The sequence below is a fragment of the Mastomys coucha genome, unplaced genomic scaffold (genome assembly GCF_008632895.1).
Source record: "Mastomys coucha isolate ucsf_1 unplaced genomic scaffold, UCSF_Mcou_1 pScaffold15, whole genome shotgun sequence".
Taxonomy (NCBI): Eukaryota; Metazoa; Chordata; class Mammalia; order Rodentia; family Muridae; genus Mastomys; species Mastomys coucha.
Window position 1 is genome coordinate 144,523,993 of NW_022196897.1, and position 14,142 is coordinate 144,538,134.

The following is a 14,142-nucleotide window of genomic DNA, read 5'->3' on the forward strand; positions in this document are numbered from 1 at the left end:
CCCCCCCCCCGTGTCTCACAGCTTCCTTTCAAAACATGCATCAAGCCAACCATCCCCAAAACACTTGCAAAAGGACTTATCCCACCTCATCCTAGGCCCCCCTCCCTTAGTAAGACACCTATGAGGGATGCTCCTCCCTCCCCAGCTTGTCCCTCATCCTCCCAGCCTGCTGCTCTCTGACTAGAAGGTGTTTCCCCCACATTATTTCAATGCCACCTGCCCAAGTTCAAAAGTGCTTCAGGGGTCCTCCGACTCGACCTATGAGATACCCTTCTGCAACCCCCTTCCCTCTCCTCCTGGGGACTCCGACCTCAGGTGTGAACTGGCTTTCCCTTTCCAACCCTCATCTTGTGAAGGGTATCAGGAACCCTTCTATCCTGGACAAGGGAACTATCAAGGTTTCCCTCCAGGGATGACTTTCTGGCCTCTGGCATTCCTGACCCTGGGCCATAATTCAATTCAGTGTCTGTCTGTTTGGGCATGTATACACACACAAATGCATATGTGGATGCATATGGCTTGAGAACGGGTGCTAGCTTTTTACTAACAAAGTGTGATGAGCATCTCATCTTGATCAGCACTACTTGGGTTTCTGTCTGAGCAGGTTAGCCAGGAAGTAGTGGTGAGCCCCGTGGAAAAGGGCCTTCTGGGGTTCCCAGCCCTGAATTTTCCCACAGGAAGGGGTTAGAGCAATGATGGAGCATTCCTGAGCTTCTTCCTCCCTCTCTCCCTCTTCCACAGACATCCCTGGCTTGAAACAGCGCCTGCAGGCTCTCCACCTGCTCGTTCTCCTCCTGCCCGAACCCAACCGCAACACCTTGAAGGTAAAAGTTGCTTTACCCCTTGGTCTCAGGACTCAGCCTTGGTGCTGACACTGAAGGCGCTCACTCTTCTGTTCATGCCTTTGTCACACAGCCATACCAAGTGTGAGTGTGGTGACCATTGGCCTACTCAGTCTTTGTCTGAGAGTCTTCCCCAAAGAAAGCAGGAGAGCTCTCAGAGCATACCTGACCCTCTAGGTGCCTGGCATCTTCCAGGGCAAGAGCTCTGTGTGCTTGGAAGTTAGGGGATAAGCAGGGGAGAGATGCACTTGTTCAGACTGCTCTTCTCTGAGAACCTCTTGGAAGCTTTGGTGCTAAGGCCTTGGGCATCTCAGAGCGGGGCTGGAGCAGCCAGCGCACCCTGGACTCAGCTGCTCACTGTCCTTCTCAGCTGTGGGACGTGTCCTGTGGTGTTAGTGTTCTACGGAGAGCCAGTTTGAGAAATTGTCCCCTCGGGGCACTTCACTGTGATCTTGGAGTGGGTGCTGAGGGCTGGGGCCGGGGCCGGGGCCGGGGCCGGGGCCGGGGCCGGGGCCGGGGCCGGGGCCGGGGCCGGGGCTGGGGCTGGAGCTCGGACCGAGGCTGGGGCCAGAGCTGGGGCTGGGGCTGGGGCTGGGGCTGATGGGCCTGCAAAGGGTTTGAGATCTTCATCTTGGAATTTCTACTTGCTATTACTCACTGAGGATGATCAAGTATCTTGTTTGATTGTTTTGGTGCTCCAGGAGCCAGCACAGGAGAAATCATGGGATAGAGGATGTGGGCCCCTGTAGGAGCTCAACGTGTAGCTTTCCGTCCTCCCTTCCTTTCTCCCTCACTCCTTCCCTTCCTCCCTTCCTTCCTTCTCCCTTCCCTCCTTTCCTTCACTCAGACTTTTCATTTTCATTTTTTCTAGCCACCTATTGTCTTTTTCATCACTATCTTCTTCCTTCCTTTCCCACACATTTTTTCCTTTCCTTCCCTTTCTTTCTGTGTATTGTCTTTTTATCTTTCCATCCATCCATCATCCATCCATCCATCCTTCCATCCATCCTTCAGTCCATCCATCTTTCTATCATCCACCCATCTTTTCATCATCTATCCATCCATCCATCTATCCATCTTCCATTCATCTTTCCATCTAACCTTCTTTCCATCCATCCATCTTTCCATCTATCTAACCCTCATCTACCCATCAATGCTTCCTTTCATCCATCCATTATCTATCCATCCATCCATCCTTCCATCCATCATCCATGTATCTTTCCATTCATCATCCATCCACCCTTCTATCCATCCATCCATCCATCCATCATCCATCCATCTACCCTTTCATCTATCCATCCATAATCAATCCATCATCCATCCATCCATCATCTATCCATCTTTCCATCAATCCATCATCCATCCATCCATCCATTTTCCATCCATCCATCCATCATCTATCCATCTTTCCATCATCCATTCATCATCCATCCATCTATCTTTCTCTTCATCTTTTGTATGTGGCCCTTGGCACATTTTCTAAGACAGACCCTTTCTCTGTGAATTGAGCCCAACAGTAAAACTTCCTGAGGCACATTGCAGCTGACTTACCATCAGTGAGATGGCAGCACATGTGAGATGCTAGCTGCTGGGCCTGGGGTTCACGGTGTCAATGGACAGTAGCTATGATCCACCCCTTTCTGCCCAGACTCCTATAAAGAGGGCTATGCTGGAATTTAAGGTAGGGTCTGTGTCCTTCTCTAGGCACTCCTGGAATTCCTCAGAAAGGTGGCAGCCCAGGAGCAGCACAACAAGATGACCTTGTGGAATGTTTCCACCGTGATGGCCCCCAATCTCTTCCTGCCCCGAGGGCGGCCTCCCAAGCTCACCAAGGATGAGAAGCAGCTGGCAGAGGGTGCAGCCGAAGTGGTGTGCATGATGGTACAGTACCAGGACCTGCTTTGGACGGTGAGTGGTGGGTCCGTCCATCCATCCATTTGTCTGTCTGTCCATTTGTCTATCACAGTCTCCACCATTCTGCACGTCCCTGGTGCAGCTGCTCACTCCCCTATCATGGGCGCCATGTTTCATGCTGCTACTTAGAGCTTTTCCTAGGTCTCTGCGGGACTGTGCAGAGGCCAGGATTTTCCTTCCCTCCATTCACGTCTAAGAAGACGGCATTTCCTTTCCCTACAACCCACACCTCCCACCTCCCAGCCAACTCGCATGGTTCCCCCATAGCCCCTAGGTTAGTCTAGCAAGAATGTCCAGCTTGGAGACTCAGGGGCATAAGTCCTGCCCAAGGGAGGCCAAAACCAGACATCAGAGATATCCCTGCCCCCACCATGAATATTGCCCTGAAAACATGAAGAGAAGCGGGGATGGGGGCATCACAGAGTGATCACACACCTGGTCCTGGTCTGTGGAAGTTGGAGGTAGGACAGGAGCCTGAGAAGATCTCTCTAGCACTCAGTATTCCCACTACACAATTGGCACCATCCACATGGGCTGGTCAAGCCATTTGCTCAGTCCATCAGTCTCCTATCTATTTCCTCATTGGCCCAAACAACTTTTACCCCAGTATCCAACTACCCATTTATCCACTTATCAGTTATCTGCCTACCCATTTGTCCAAACAATCCCCACTTGGGGCCACTCACCCATGGACCCACTAATCTAGCTAGCTACCTAACTTCTACCCTTCATCCATCATCCACCTGGATCAGTCATCCATCCATCTGTTATCTTTCCACTCATCTACCCACCCACCCAGCCATCTACCCATATGCCCACTCATCCATTCCTTATACATTTACCCACGTACTCATCCCTCTATCCACCCACTGCCTACTCAGTCATGTACCCACCCATCCACCCGCCTAACATCTATTAATCTACCTGCTATCCACCCATTTATATTCCCATCCAAACACTCACCCAGCTAGCTGTTTGTCTGTGTTTTACCTGCATACTCATCCACCCATCATTCACTACCCACCCATCTACCCCAATCTACCCACCATATACCTGTTCATCTACCCATCTCTCATCCTTATCCCTCCCTTCATCCACAAGTTAGATTGATCTCTCCAGATCCGAGCAAATGCATTTTTCTTTGAGTAGCCCCAGATCATCTGTCCAGAGCCACCTGCTGTTTAAAATGCATCAGGGGTGGGAGTGGTGGGGGCTAGAGAGACAGTTCAGTGGCTAAGAGCACGTACGTCTCTTCCAGAAGACCTGGTTTTGATTCCCAGCACCCATGTGGCAGCTCACAGCAGTCTCTAACTCCAATTCTAGAGATTCTGATGCCCTCTTCTGCCTTCCAGGGGTACCAGGCACACACTTGAGGCACTGTCTCAGTCAGGGTTTCATTGCGGTGAACAGACACCATGACCACATCAGCTCTTATAAAGAACAAGATTTAATTGGGGCTGGCTTACAGGTTCGGAGGTTCAGTCCATTATCATCAAGGCGGGAACATGGCATTTTTCCAGCCAGGCATGGTGCAGGAGGAGCTGAGAGTTTTACCTCTTGTTCTTGTTCAGGAGGCAGCTAGGAGAAGACTGGCTCCCACGTAGTTAGGAGGAGGGTCTGGTTGCTCACCCTGACAATGATAGACTTCCTCCAACAAGGCCATTCCCCCAATAGTGCCACTCCTCGGGCCAAGCGTATTCACACCACCACACGCACACACTTACTATATTCCAGCAAAGCATTCGAATGCATCCTGGGCTTCCTGGCTCTGGGTTTCTGCTTAAGCCCTTCACTCTGCCTGGACACTCCTTCTCCTTTCTCCAAAGGCAGAGTTTGGTGCCTCTACTTATTTTTTAAGACTCAGTTCAAGGTCAATTGTTCTGCTGAAAATCCCCTACCTGCCTCCTCCCAGACTCCTTTTCTCTGCATGCAACCCCCTAACTCACATTGCTATTAAAACACAGTGAATTGCAATTTTTTAAAGATTTATTTTTATTTTATCTGTATGAGTGTTTGGCCTGCATGTGTGTGGCCACACCATATATGTCCCTGGTCCCTGCAAAGGTCAAAAGAAGACTTCAAATTCAAAGAGATGGAGTTCCACATGATGGTGGATGTTACGGACTGGCTAGTTCTTTTCTTTTTTTTTTTTTCTTCGAGACAGGGTTTCTCTGTATAGTCCTGGCTGTTCTGGAACTCACTCTGTAGACCAGGCTGGCCTCGAACTCAGAAATCCACCTGCCTCTGCCTCTCAAGTGCAGGGATTAAAGGCGTGCACCACCACTGCCCGGCTGGACTGGCTAGTTCTAATGGAAGAGCAGGCAGTGATCTTGCCTGCTGAGCCAGCTCTTGGATTCTACATTTTTTTTCCTGTTACAGAATTTTTTAAAAAGAAATTCCTTAAATACTAGGTTTTTTTTTTTAAGTATCAGACAGCACAGATGTATACAGCAAGATAGAAATCTCATCGAATTCTCCACATATGTCACTGTTATTAGATGTCCACACCCAATAGTCTATTGAACCTTGGAAAGAGGTTCGCTGGATGTTTGCTAGATTCTCACTGCACAGTGGCTGAGCTGACCTGCAGGTCTCCAGGAACCCTGCAGGCCACATGTGTTTGGGGGACATCTCTGCATGATGTGCCAATAAGGAGCTTCCCTCAAGTACAGCTCTGTCTAGAAGCCTCGGGGACGGCTCCATCCTGAATCCAATACTCCGGGGTCCTCATTGGGGCGAAAAGTCTAACATCTCTGGTAGTCACTTCAAGGAATCAGTTTCAAGCCCTGTGTGGAGAAGCACGGTGGCCGAAATGGGGCCTTGCTTGCCACTGTCACAGCAACTAGGCCGAAACGTGATTCTTTCTTCCAGGTCGCCTCTTTCTTGGTAGCCCAAGTGCGAAAACTGAATGACAGTAATGGCCGTCGCTCCCAGCTCTGTGATGGGGGCCTCAAGACTTGGCTGCGGAGGACACACGTAGACAGAGACAAGGCTGGGGACGGGCTTGAGGCGGTGAGTGGCTCCCACACCAGGCGAATGGAGAAACCAAAGGTGGAGTAAAGGTTGAGGGGAGGGCATCCGGGTTTTTCCTCGTCCCTGCCACCAAGCTGCCATGCAAAACCGTCTGTGACCTCCAGGCGGCGCCTGAGCCGCATCTCAGAGATCGAGGAGCCGGTGCTGCGAAACTAGAGGCAGGGGTTGAGGGCTGGGAAGCTGGCCTGGTGGGGGTGGGGGTGGGGTTCCGGAAGACACTGACTTGGCCCTAAGTTTAGAAAGTCCTTTGTGTGCCTGGCGCAGGGTTCAGAAAGAGGATAGGGCTGCTCTGTGGGACAGGGATATGGAAGAATCGAGGACTCTTCCCGGAACACAGAGCAGGAAGGAGTCTTCAACAGAGCCACTTGGGGAAGGTGTGGTGTGTGTGTGTGTGTCTGTCTGAGTGTCTGTGTGTATCTGTGTGTCTGTGTGTGTCTGTGTCTGTGTATCTGCGTCTGTCTGTGTGTGTGTCTGTGTTTGTCTCTCTGTGTGTATGTCTGTGTATCTGTGTTTGTGTATTTCTGTGTGTGTGTCTTTGTATCTGTGATTGTGTGTGTTGACCAGCAGACACAAGCCTGGCCGTACATGTGCACATCGGTATGTAGCTCGTATGTGCTACTGTGTTCATGCATTTCCACACCTGGCTGTAGACGTGGGTGTGTGTATGCATGTGATGTTGAATACTGGTCTAAGTATACACGTGTGCATGAATTCCAGGGATGGGAGGGTCTTTCATTCTTCATCTCCAAATCTCCATCTCCAGACCCCCAAAGTGGCAAAGATCCAGGTCCAGGCAACCTGGCCTCGCATGGATCTTCTGCAGGTGCCTCTGGATCCCACCACCAGGGTGACCCACGTCCTGAAGCTGTTCTCAGAGCACCTCAACCCTGGCTCACAGCCTGAAGAGGGCAGTGAGAACTCAAACAGCCTTCTCTCATAGTAAGTGCCACTTCCCTGAGGCAGGAGCCTCCCTTCTGCCCCATGCTGTGGGGAGGGGGTGGGGCTTGGTCCCTCCCAGCTGAAGGCCATGAGGGGTTACACATGTCTGTCTCTGGCCTTCCCATTTCTGTGGTGGTCAGCCTTTTAAGAGCTTCTTGGCTCCAAATAATAATGAAAAGGACCACCATTCATTAGTGATTTTAATATATATTAATAAACGGCCACTGTAGATCAGACACCACATGGAATGCTAAGATGGTAATGAGAGGGGCTGGAGAGATAGTCCAGTGGTTAAGAGCATCGACTACTGTTGCAGAGGACTGGAGTTCGGTTCCTAGCTGCTCGAGTCAGGCAGCTCACGACAACCTGTACCTTCAGCTCCTGGGGATACAGCAATCTGGCCTCCACAGACACCCATGCACATGTACATGTACACTATACCCAAATTGTAGTTAGATATAAATAGCCAGCAGTGGTGTGGCATGCCTTTTATCCCAGCACTTGGAAGGCAGAGGCAGAAAGAGCTCTGAATTTGAGGCCAGCCTGGTCAACAAAGCAAGTTTCTGGACAGCCAGGGCTGTTACACAGAGAAACTCTGTGTCGAAAAAGAAAAAAAGAAATGAAGGAAAGAAAAGAAAAGAAAAAAAAATTTTAAAAATAACCAACAAGGGTTCTGGCTTTACAGGCTCATGTCATGAGAAAGAGACACATAAATTAAGTAGCCAAGTCAAGTTAAAAACTATATTATATATAGTTAAAAACCATATATAAGAAATACAGGGAACAACATGAGTGTGTACTGAGGTAATCTGAGGAACAAACAAGGCTCCTGGGCACAGGAAACTACATGTGCACAAGTCCTAAGGAAGCAAGAAACAGTGTGGCCAAATGCATCAGGGTGGGGGGGGGGGCGATATGTGGCTGTCATTCCCAAGCACAAGGAGTAGCCGCAGCCCTTGGGAGCTTTCTTCATGGGGTTGGCACAAAGAGCCCCAGAGTATTAGCCCTTACCAAGTGTCTGACCCAATTCCTTCTGATATGGATGAGAAAACGAAGGCCCAGAGGGGGTAAGACATATTCAAAGATACAAAACTAGTCGGGTAGATCCTGGAGCTGAATCCTGGATACCTATAATCATCATCAGATAATTGTATACTTGTATCATTATAACCCACACATAATCATACAATGTCCACATTCCTCCTTGATGCAGAATCCAGTGCTCAAAGCAGGGTGCTCTCTCCACTTGTCACCCTGACCTCACACCCTGAAGTCCACTTCTGACGCTCTGTGGCAGGGCACCTAGGGCTGATCTTTCCCAAAGAATATCTGCCTCTCCCTCCCCCTGGGTGCTGGCCTCCTTCATTGGCTCCAGTTCATTCAGAAGAATCCTCGGGCCCTTCCTACTAGGACCACAAATCCTGGAGGATGCTCCTTCCAGACCTGGGGTGGTCTTGCTTTTTGTAGCAGAGGCCAGCGGGTTTTTTTCTCTGTCTTACAGTAACAGGAAGCCGGTCACCTTCCTTGTTTATGAAGTTGGAGGAAATATTGGTAAGTTCCCTGATGGGAAGTGAGTCCTCAGTGGGGGATTCAGGCTCCCATCTCCCCTGCTGTGAGGGTCAAGAAGAGCAAAGCTCTTCCTTCATGGGCAGCGCCACACAGAGCTGACTCCTGGTTGGAAGAAGGCTGGCTGGTGTTTGGTGCGAAAGCTGTCCGTGCTACCATGGATGTCTCAAGGACACCCTAGGGGAGGAGAATCTCAGCCCTGAATGTGGATGCCTTTATGGGTGCCGTAGGCTCACCAGCATCTGGCTCCGTGGGTCCTTGCTTTGTGAGAACCAGAGGCAAGCAATGATCTTCAGACTTGAGTAGGGCATTAGAATCTTTCAGGGCTGTGATGAGAAATGGGGGTTATCTTGTGAACCTGTGTTTCTAATAAATTTCCCCTGCAGCTGAAGCTGCTGGTCCAGGAACCAGACTTTCCCTCAATGAGCCTGTGGCCAAGAAGGGGAGACAACACCAGGTTTAGGTGAATGAAAGACAGCTTTGTATGGAAGGAGTGGAAGAAGCTAGGGAAGGCTTTTCGGGAGCCTGCCAGATCCACCAGGGGGCTCTGGGACTCATGCTTACATGGCTATTTCAGCCCTGAAGGCTGCTGGGTTTTGGCATCTCTGGTGTAGATGCCTGGGGAAGAGGAATTAAATTTCCTGGCAAGGCATCTTCTCCTAACAGAAGTCTCCTCAGAAAAAGGAGTAACTATGATGAAGGCTTCTATGAGCAGATGGTGGAACCTTGCCTGGGAAGAGGCTCTTAGAAAGATAACAGCATCTCTCCCTGCCATATTCTCAACCTCTGGAATCCCTTCTCTCCACAGGTGAACGTCGCCTGGACCCAGATGCCTACCTCTTAGATTTGTACCGTGCCAACCCCCATGGAGAATGGGTCATTAGACAGAGCCCCACCTAAGAAACAGCCTGGAAATCCAGCCTGGGAGCCGAGCTGTTCACGTGGAAGGGCCAGGTCTTCATCCAAAGCCCCGCTTCCCCGGAAATACCTCCTTCATGGCCGACAGCACAGAGCGGGCCTGCCCCTCACCACATACGCAGAGCCCTGGAGGGTGCTTCCCCGGTGCCTGGATCTCTACAGGGATCTGTCCACGATTTCCAGACACAAGGGGGATCAAAACTGTGACAACACTGTAGAAACAGGTAGAAGTTTCCAGAAAATACTGCTCAGGAGGCATCCGTCCGCTCAGTGTAGCGTGGGAAACCCCTTGTCTTCTCTGACAGCCATGTCTGAGGCCATGGACCGCCCTAGAATAGGCGTACTGATGACAAACTTCCCTTTGTACTCTTGTGTCTTAAATGCTGTTTTACATCACAGTGTCATTTTATAGCATATTTAAGTTGCCTCAACATTAAACGCACAACTAGCTCAACGCCATGTTCACCTTGTTCTCCCCAGCCTGGCTCACAGTCGGTGTTGTCTTTCTGGCAGCTGACTGGAACTGGGAGATAAAAAAAAAAACGCTTTGCCATTTCAGGTTCTGGCCACACCTTCACCGCATCCAGCAGGGCCAGGAGCAGTGCTTAGAGTAGGGAGCCCTGATGGTGGAAAAGCAGCATTGCTTAAGGTCAAGGGTGAATTTTTGGCACCTCTAACACCTACCACTTACGACCCCAGCTCTACCCCTTCTTTCTCCTGCCCAAGTCTGTCTTCTCCTGGGGGAAGCGAAGCCTCATCCATTCATTCAATAATGAATATGTTGAGCATCTAATTTACACCAAAAGTTTTTACAAGCTCCATCTCAAGTGTTTCCATCTCAGCTCTCCTCAGTAGAGTCTGAGATAAAGATTGAAGAGCAAGCAGTGCTCCCAGGAGTCTGGAGAGTGAGCATCTGAGAAAGAAGGGGAGGCAACCATCAGTGGGTGCATTCTCAAACAAGTTGCCACAATGGGCAAATAGAGCTTACTTCTGCTGAGGGACCCTGAGAAACGCTGTCCATTTGAGTCACCCCATCCCAGGGGTAAAGAGCAGGTGTAGCTAGCGGGCACATGGGAGCACATGGAAGGAGTGAAGTCTAGGCACTGAATATGGGCTGCTCCTGACTAAGATGCCCATTGCTCCCTTGCACTTCCAGGCTGTCTGCGGGCCTGGCAGAGTGGCTCGGACTGCCAGTGAGCTCTTGACTAGAGATGCAGGTGCAGTTCAAAATGGTTACTGTACACAGATTCTGTGATGCTGGAGGGATGGATGTGGGTTTGTACTGACAGCATCTGCTTCATCCTGTGGCATGCTGGTGCTGGTGCTGATGGTTGTGATGGTGGTGATGATGATGGTGAGGAGGGTGATCCTGTGGTGATGATGATAGGGAGGAGAGTGACCCTGTGGTGATGATGATGGGGAGGAGGATGATCCTGTGGCATGCTGGTGCTGGTGCTGATGGTTGTGATGGTGGTGATGATGATGGGGAGGAGGGTGACCCTGTGGTGGTGATGATGGGGAGGAGGGTGACCCTGTGGTGGTGATGATGATGGGGAGGAGGATGACCCTGTGGTGATGATGATGGGGAGGAGGGTGATCCTGTGGCATGCTGGTGCTGGTAATGATGGTTGTGATGGTGGTGATGATGGTGTGGAGGAGGGTGACCCTGTGGTGATGATGATGGGGAGGAGGGTGACCTTGTGGTGATGATGATGATGTGGAGGAGGATGACCCTGTGGTGATGATGATGGGGAGGAGGGTGACCCTGTGGTGATGATGATAGGGAAGAAGGTGATCCTTGGTGATGATGATGGGGATGAGGATGATCTTGTGGTAATGATGATGGGGATAAGAGTGATCTTGTAGTGATAGGAGTGATGGTGGTGGTGGTCACAGGATGGTGGTAGTGATGACAGTGGCTAATAAGATGGTGGTGGTGATGATGATCACAATAGCGTGGTGATGATGGTGATCTTGGGATGATGATAGTGGTGATGGTGGTGGTGATAATGATGTTGGTGACGGTGATGACGGTGGTGATGGAGGTGATGATGGCAATAGTGGTGGTGATGGTGGTAGTGGTGGTGAGAGTGATGTTGGTGATGGTGATGATGGTGATGATGGTGGTGCCATGTTGGATGCTATGACTGGGTAAAGACAGACGATTTAAATACCTTTTTCACATGTTTGGGTGTTTTGCCTGCATGTATGTCTGTGTACCCTTTGCATGCTTGGTGCCCACAGAAGAAGGCATCCAGTCCCCAAGAATTAGAGTTACAGATGGTTGGGAGCTGCCATGTGGGTGCTCGGGATCAAATCCAGGCTCTTTGAAAGAGCAAGCCATTTCTTCAGCTTCAGCTTCAAATCCTGGATTGGCTTTATATGTGAGTTTAGAAGTGGGCAACCTTCTAAACCAGAACGGACTTAAAGAACTCGGGGACTGATTGTGCTCAGACATTACGGACCGAAACCTAAAATGGCATAAAGATAGCTTAACTGCTGTTAGCGCGGCCTCTGCCTTCCCAAGTCAGGTGCTCATGGGCGCCTGAGGGGCGCTTAGCTGCTGTGGTGGGTCGGCTCCACTGGTGTGCATCGCACACTCCTAAGTTAGGTCCTCATGGAGCAGGGCTGCAAATCGTTGTAGAAAGACTCACATGCTATCGACAGCGCTTCTTCAGGCCTAAAGTGTGTAACAGTAGTGCTGGTGGTAATGGAGGTGAGGGATGTTGGTGGTGGTGATGATGATGATGATGATGATAATGACGACAACAACGATGATAATCTCAATCGTGGGAAAAGCTTTGCACTGAAAATCTTGAAGACTCTCAAGCATTTAAAGTGATGTCCTGATCTGTTCCCTGACCTCCAACTCTACTTCTCCACAGTCATCTGCCTTTGCACAAGCAGACACACGCACCCCCTTCTGGGTCTCCAGAGAACCCAAGTCCATTTCTACTTCAGAGCTTTTACCCTTGCATTTGCCTCCATATAGAATCCTTCCCACAGCTCCTTCATCAGGTCTCAGGTCAAATGTCCCTTCCCCCCGCCCTCTGTTTCTCTGTCTCTCTGTCTCTGTCTCTGTCTCTGTCTGTCTGTCTGTCTCTCTCTCTCTCTTTCTCTCTCTCTCTCGTGTGTGTGTGTGTGTGTGTGTGCCATACATGAATCTTTCCATCACTAATTTTTTTCTTAGTATTTACCACTGCCTGCGATAGTCTTGTTGACTGAGTTTTTGCTCCATCTCCCTGTCCCTCACCGGCAGACACCACTTAGGGGTTTTCTTGCATTTGTGGATTCAACAGCACTATAAATGCATAGTAGAAACTGGTCGCCTGAGTGAACGAATGTGTTCACACGTTGTCCTCTGTACCTCTGCCCGTCGGCTGTCTCCACCTGACCTTCCTGTTTGGTAGACACAGATGAGAAAACTCATGGGGCGTGTCCATAGCACCGTTCTCCAAACCATCCCCTTTTGAAGGAGAAGCGGGCAGCCTCGGGTGGTGACTGCCTGCTCTCCCTACACAAGTGGGTCTCAGCGCCACTGCTGCTCTCACTGCATACCGAGTTCACTTTCTCACTAGCAGGAATGACCCAAGGTTCTGTAGTTAGAAAGTTGGTTAACCTTGGCAGGAGGTAGGCACGTGTGTGCTGGGTGCTCTGTGGGAGCCCCGGGTTGGCTGTGTGCTGGTAGTGCTGCAGGCAGTAAGCACTGGCTGTGGGGGAGGAGCCCAGTTCAATCACATGCCCATTGCCCCATTCATCTTCCGTGGTATCTGAGAACTCATCGCTTTCCTGCCAGTGCCATCTTCATGATTGATGATCTCACAGTCGCCCCTCTGCCGGGGCTTAGCACAACTCACAGTGGGGGCCCAGCTTCTGCAGGCTCTGCAGTCTGGGCTGGAGTCCTGAGTCTCTTAGGAACCAAATCACACCCTCCCCAAATCCATACTTAAAGCTCTGACACCACCCCCCCAAAGTGACTGTATTTGGAAAGGAAGCCTTTAAGGTGCTTCATATCTAAATTAAAGTTAGTTAAAGCTCTGAGAGGCCATAGTGTAGGATGCTAGTCAATGGTATTGGTGCCCTGATGGGAAAAGGAGGCATCATGGGAGCCCTCTCCCCACCCAAAGCACACAGGAAAGGCCAGGGGAGGACACAGAGAAGAGACAGACCGCCGGAAGGCAGGAAGACAGCCCTCACTAGGAAGCACATTGTGGCAGGTCTAAAGTCTAGACATCCAAGAGTAAAGTCTTAGACTTGGGGCTGACATAAATTTGCTAAGGTTCCTATACCAGGGCAACCCCACTCCCACATGTCTGAGAGGAAGAATGATGGGAATTAGCCAGATGTCCTCAAATGAGAAGGGCAAAGGGTGGCAGCGATGAGCGTAGCCTAGTGGCCAGCAGCATGCTTCCCCGGTAGAGGCAGCATTCAGCAAGGCTGCCCTGGGTCAGACATAGCCTTGGATCTCACTCAGTCTGTGCAGGCTGCGGGTAGTCTGCCCGGTACTCTGTGCTCAAGTTGCAGAGAGAACCGTGGGGATGGAGTCAGGGGTCTGCAGGCTTTCAGCAGCTGTCTGTGGTGAGTGTCTTATGGGTGCCCAGTGCTGGACTGGGCTAAGTTCAGAGTATTGCACTGGGCGGGAAAGGACCCAGTCTGCACAGAGCTCATAGACCGGCGAGCAGACATCAATCCAGAAATGAAAGGCATCACATTTTAAGAAAATCAAATGGATAGAGAGGAGAGAGGAAGCTAGGAACGTGTAGGGTTTAGAGAGGTACAGATCTGGGCCCTCCAAAGCAGACCTGTGGCCAACTGGGGCTCAGAGCACTGGGAGTTCTGTGCCTCAGTCGTGTGTCGGTCCCCCTAGCGGTAGAGTGTATCCTGCGGATTCCTGTTCCTGGTTAAGAGCTGTTGAGATGGGGGGGGGGGG

General features: G+C 50.6%; 1 protein-coding gene across 1 annotated transcript in view; it reads left to right on the forward strand.

Annotated features, from left to right (window-relative positions):
* Arhgap40 (Rho GTPase activating protein 40) overlaps positions 1-9,667 on the forward strand; it is a 37,150-nt gene extending 27,483 nt beyond the window's left edge. The window contains exons 10-15 of the mRNA XM_031373276.1: positions 742-824; positions 2,547-2,750; positions 5,628-5,768; positions 6,553-6,728; positions 8,230-8,279; positions 9,103-9,667. Of these exons, the coding sequence (XP_031229136.1) occupies positions 742-824; positions 2,547-2,750; positions 5,628-5,768; positions 6,553-6,728; positions 8,230-8,279; positions 9,103-9,194 (746 nt within the window). The 3' untranslated portion in view covers positions 9,195-9,667. The remainder of the gene's footprint in view (positions 1-741; positions 825-2,546; positions 2,751-5,627; positions 5,769-6,552; positions 6,729-8,229; positions 8,280-9,102) is intronic.
* The last annotated feature ends 4,475 nt before the right edge of the window (positions 9,668-14,142 follow it).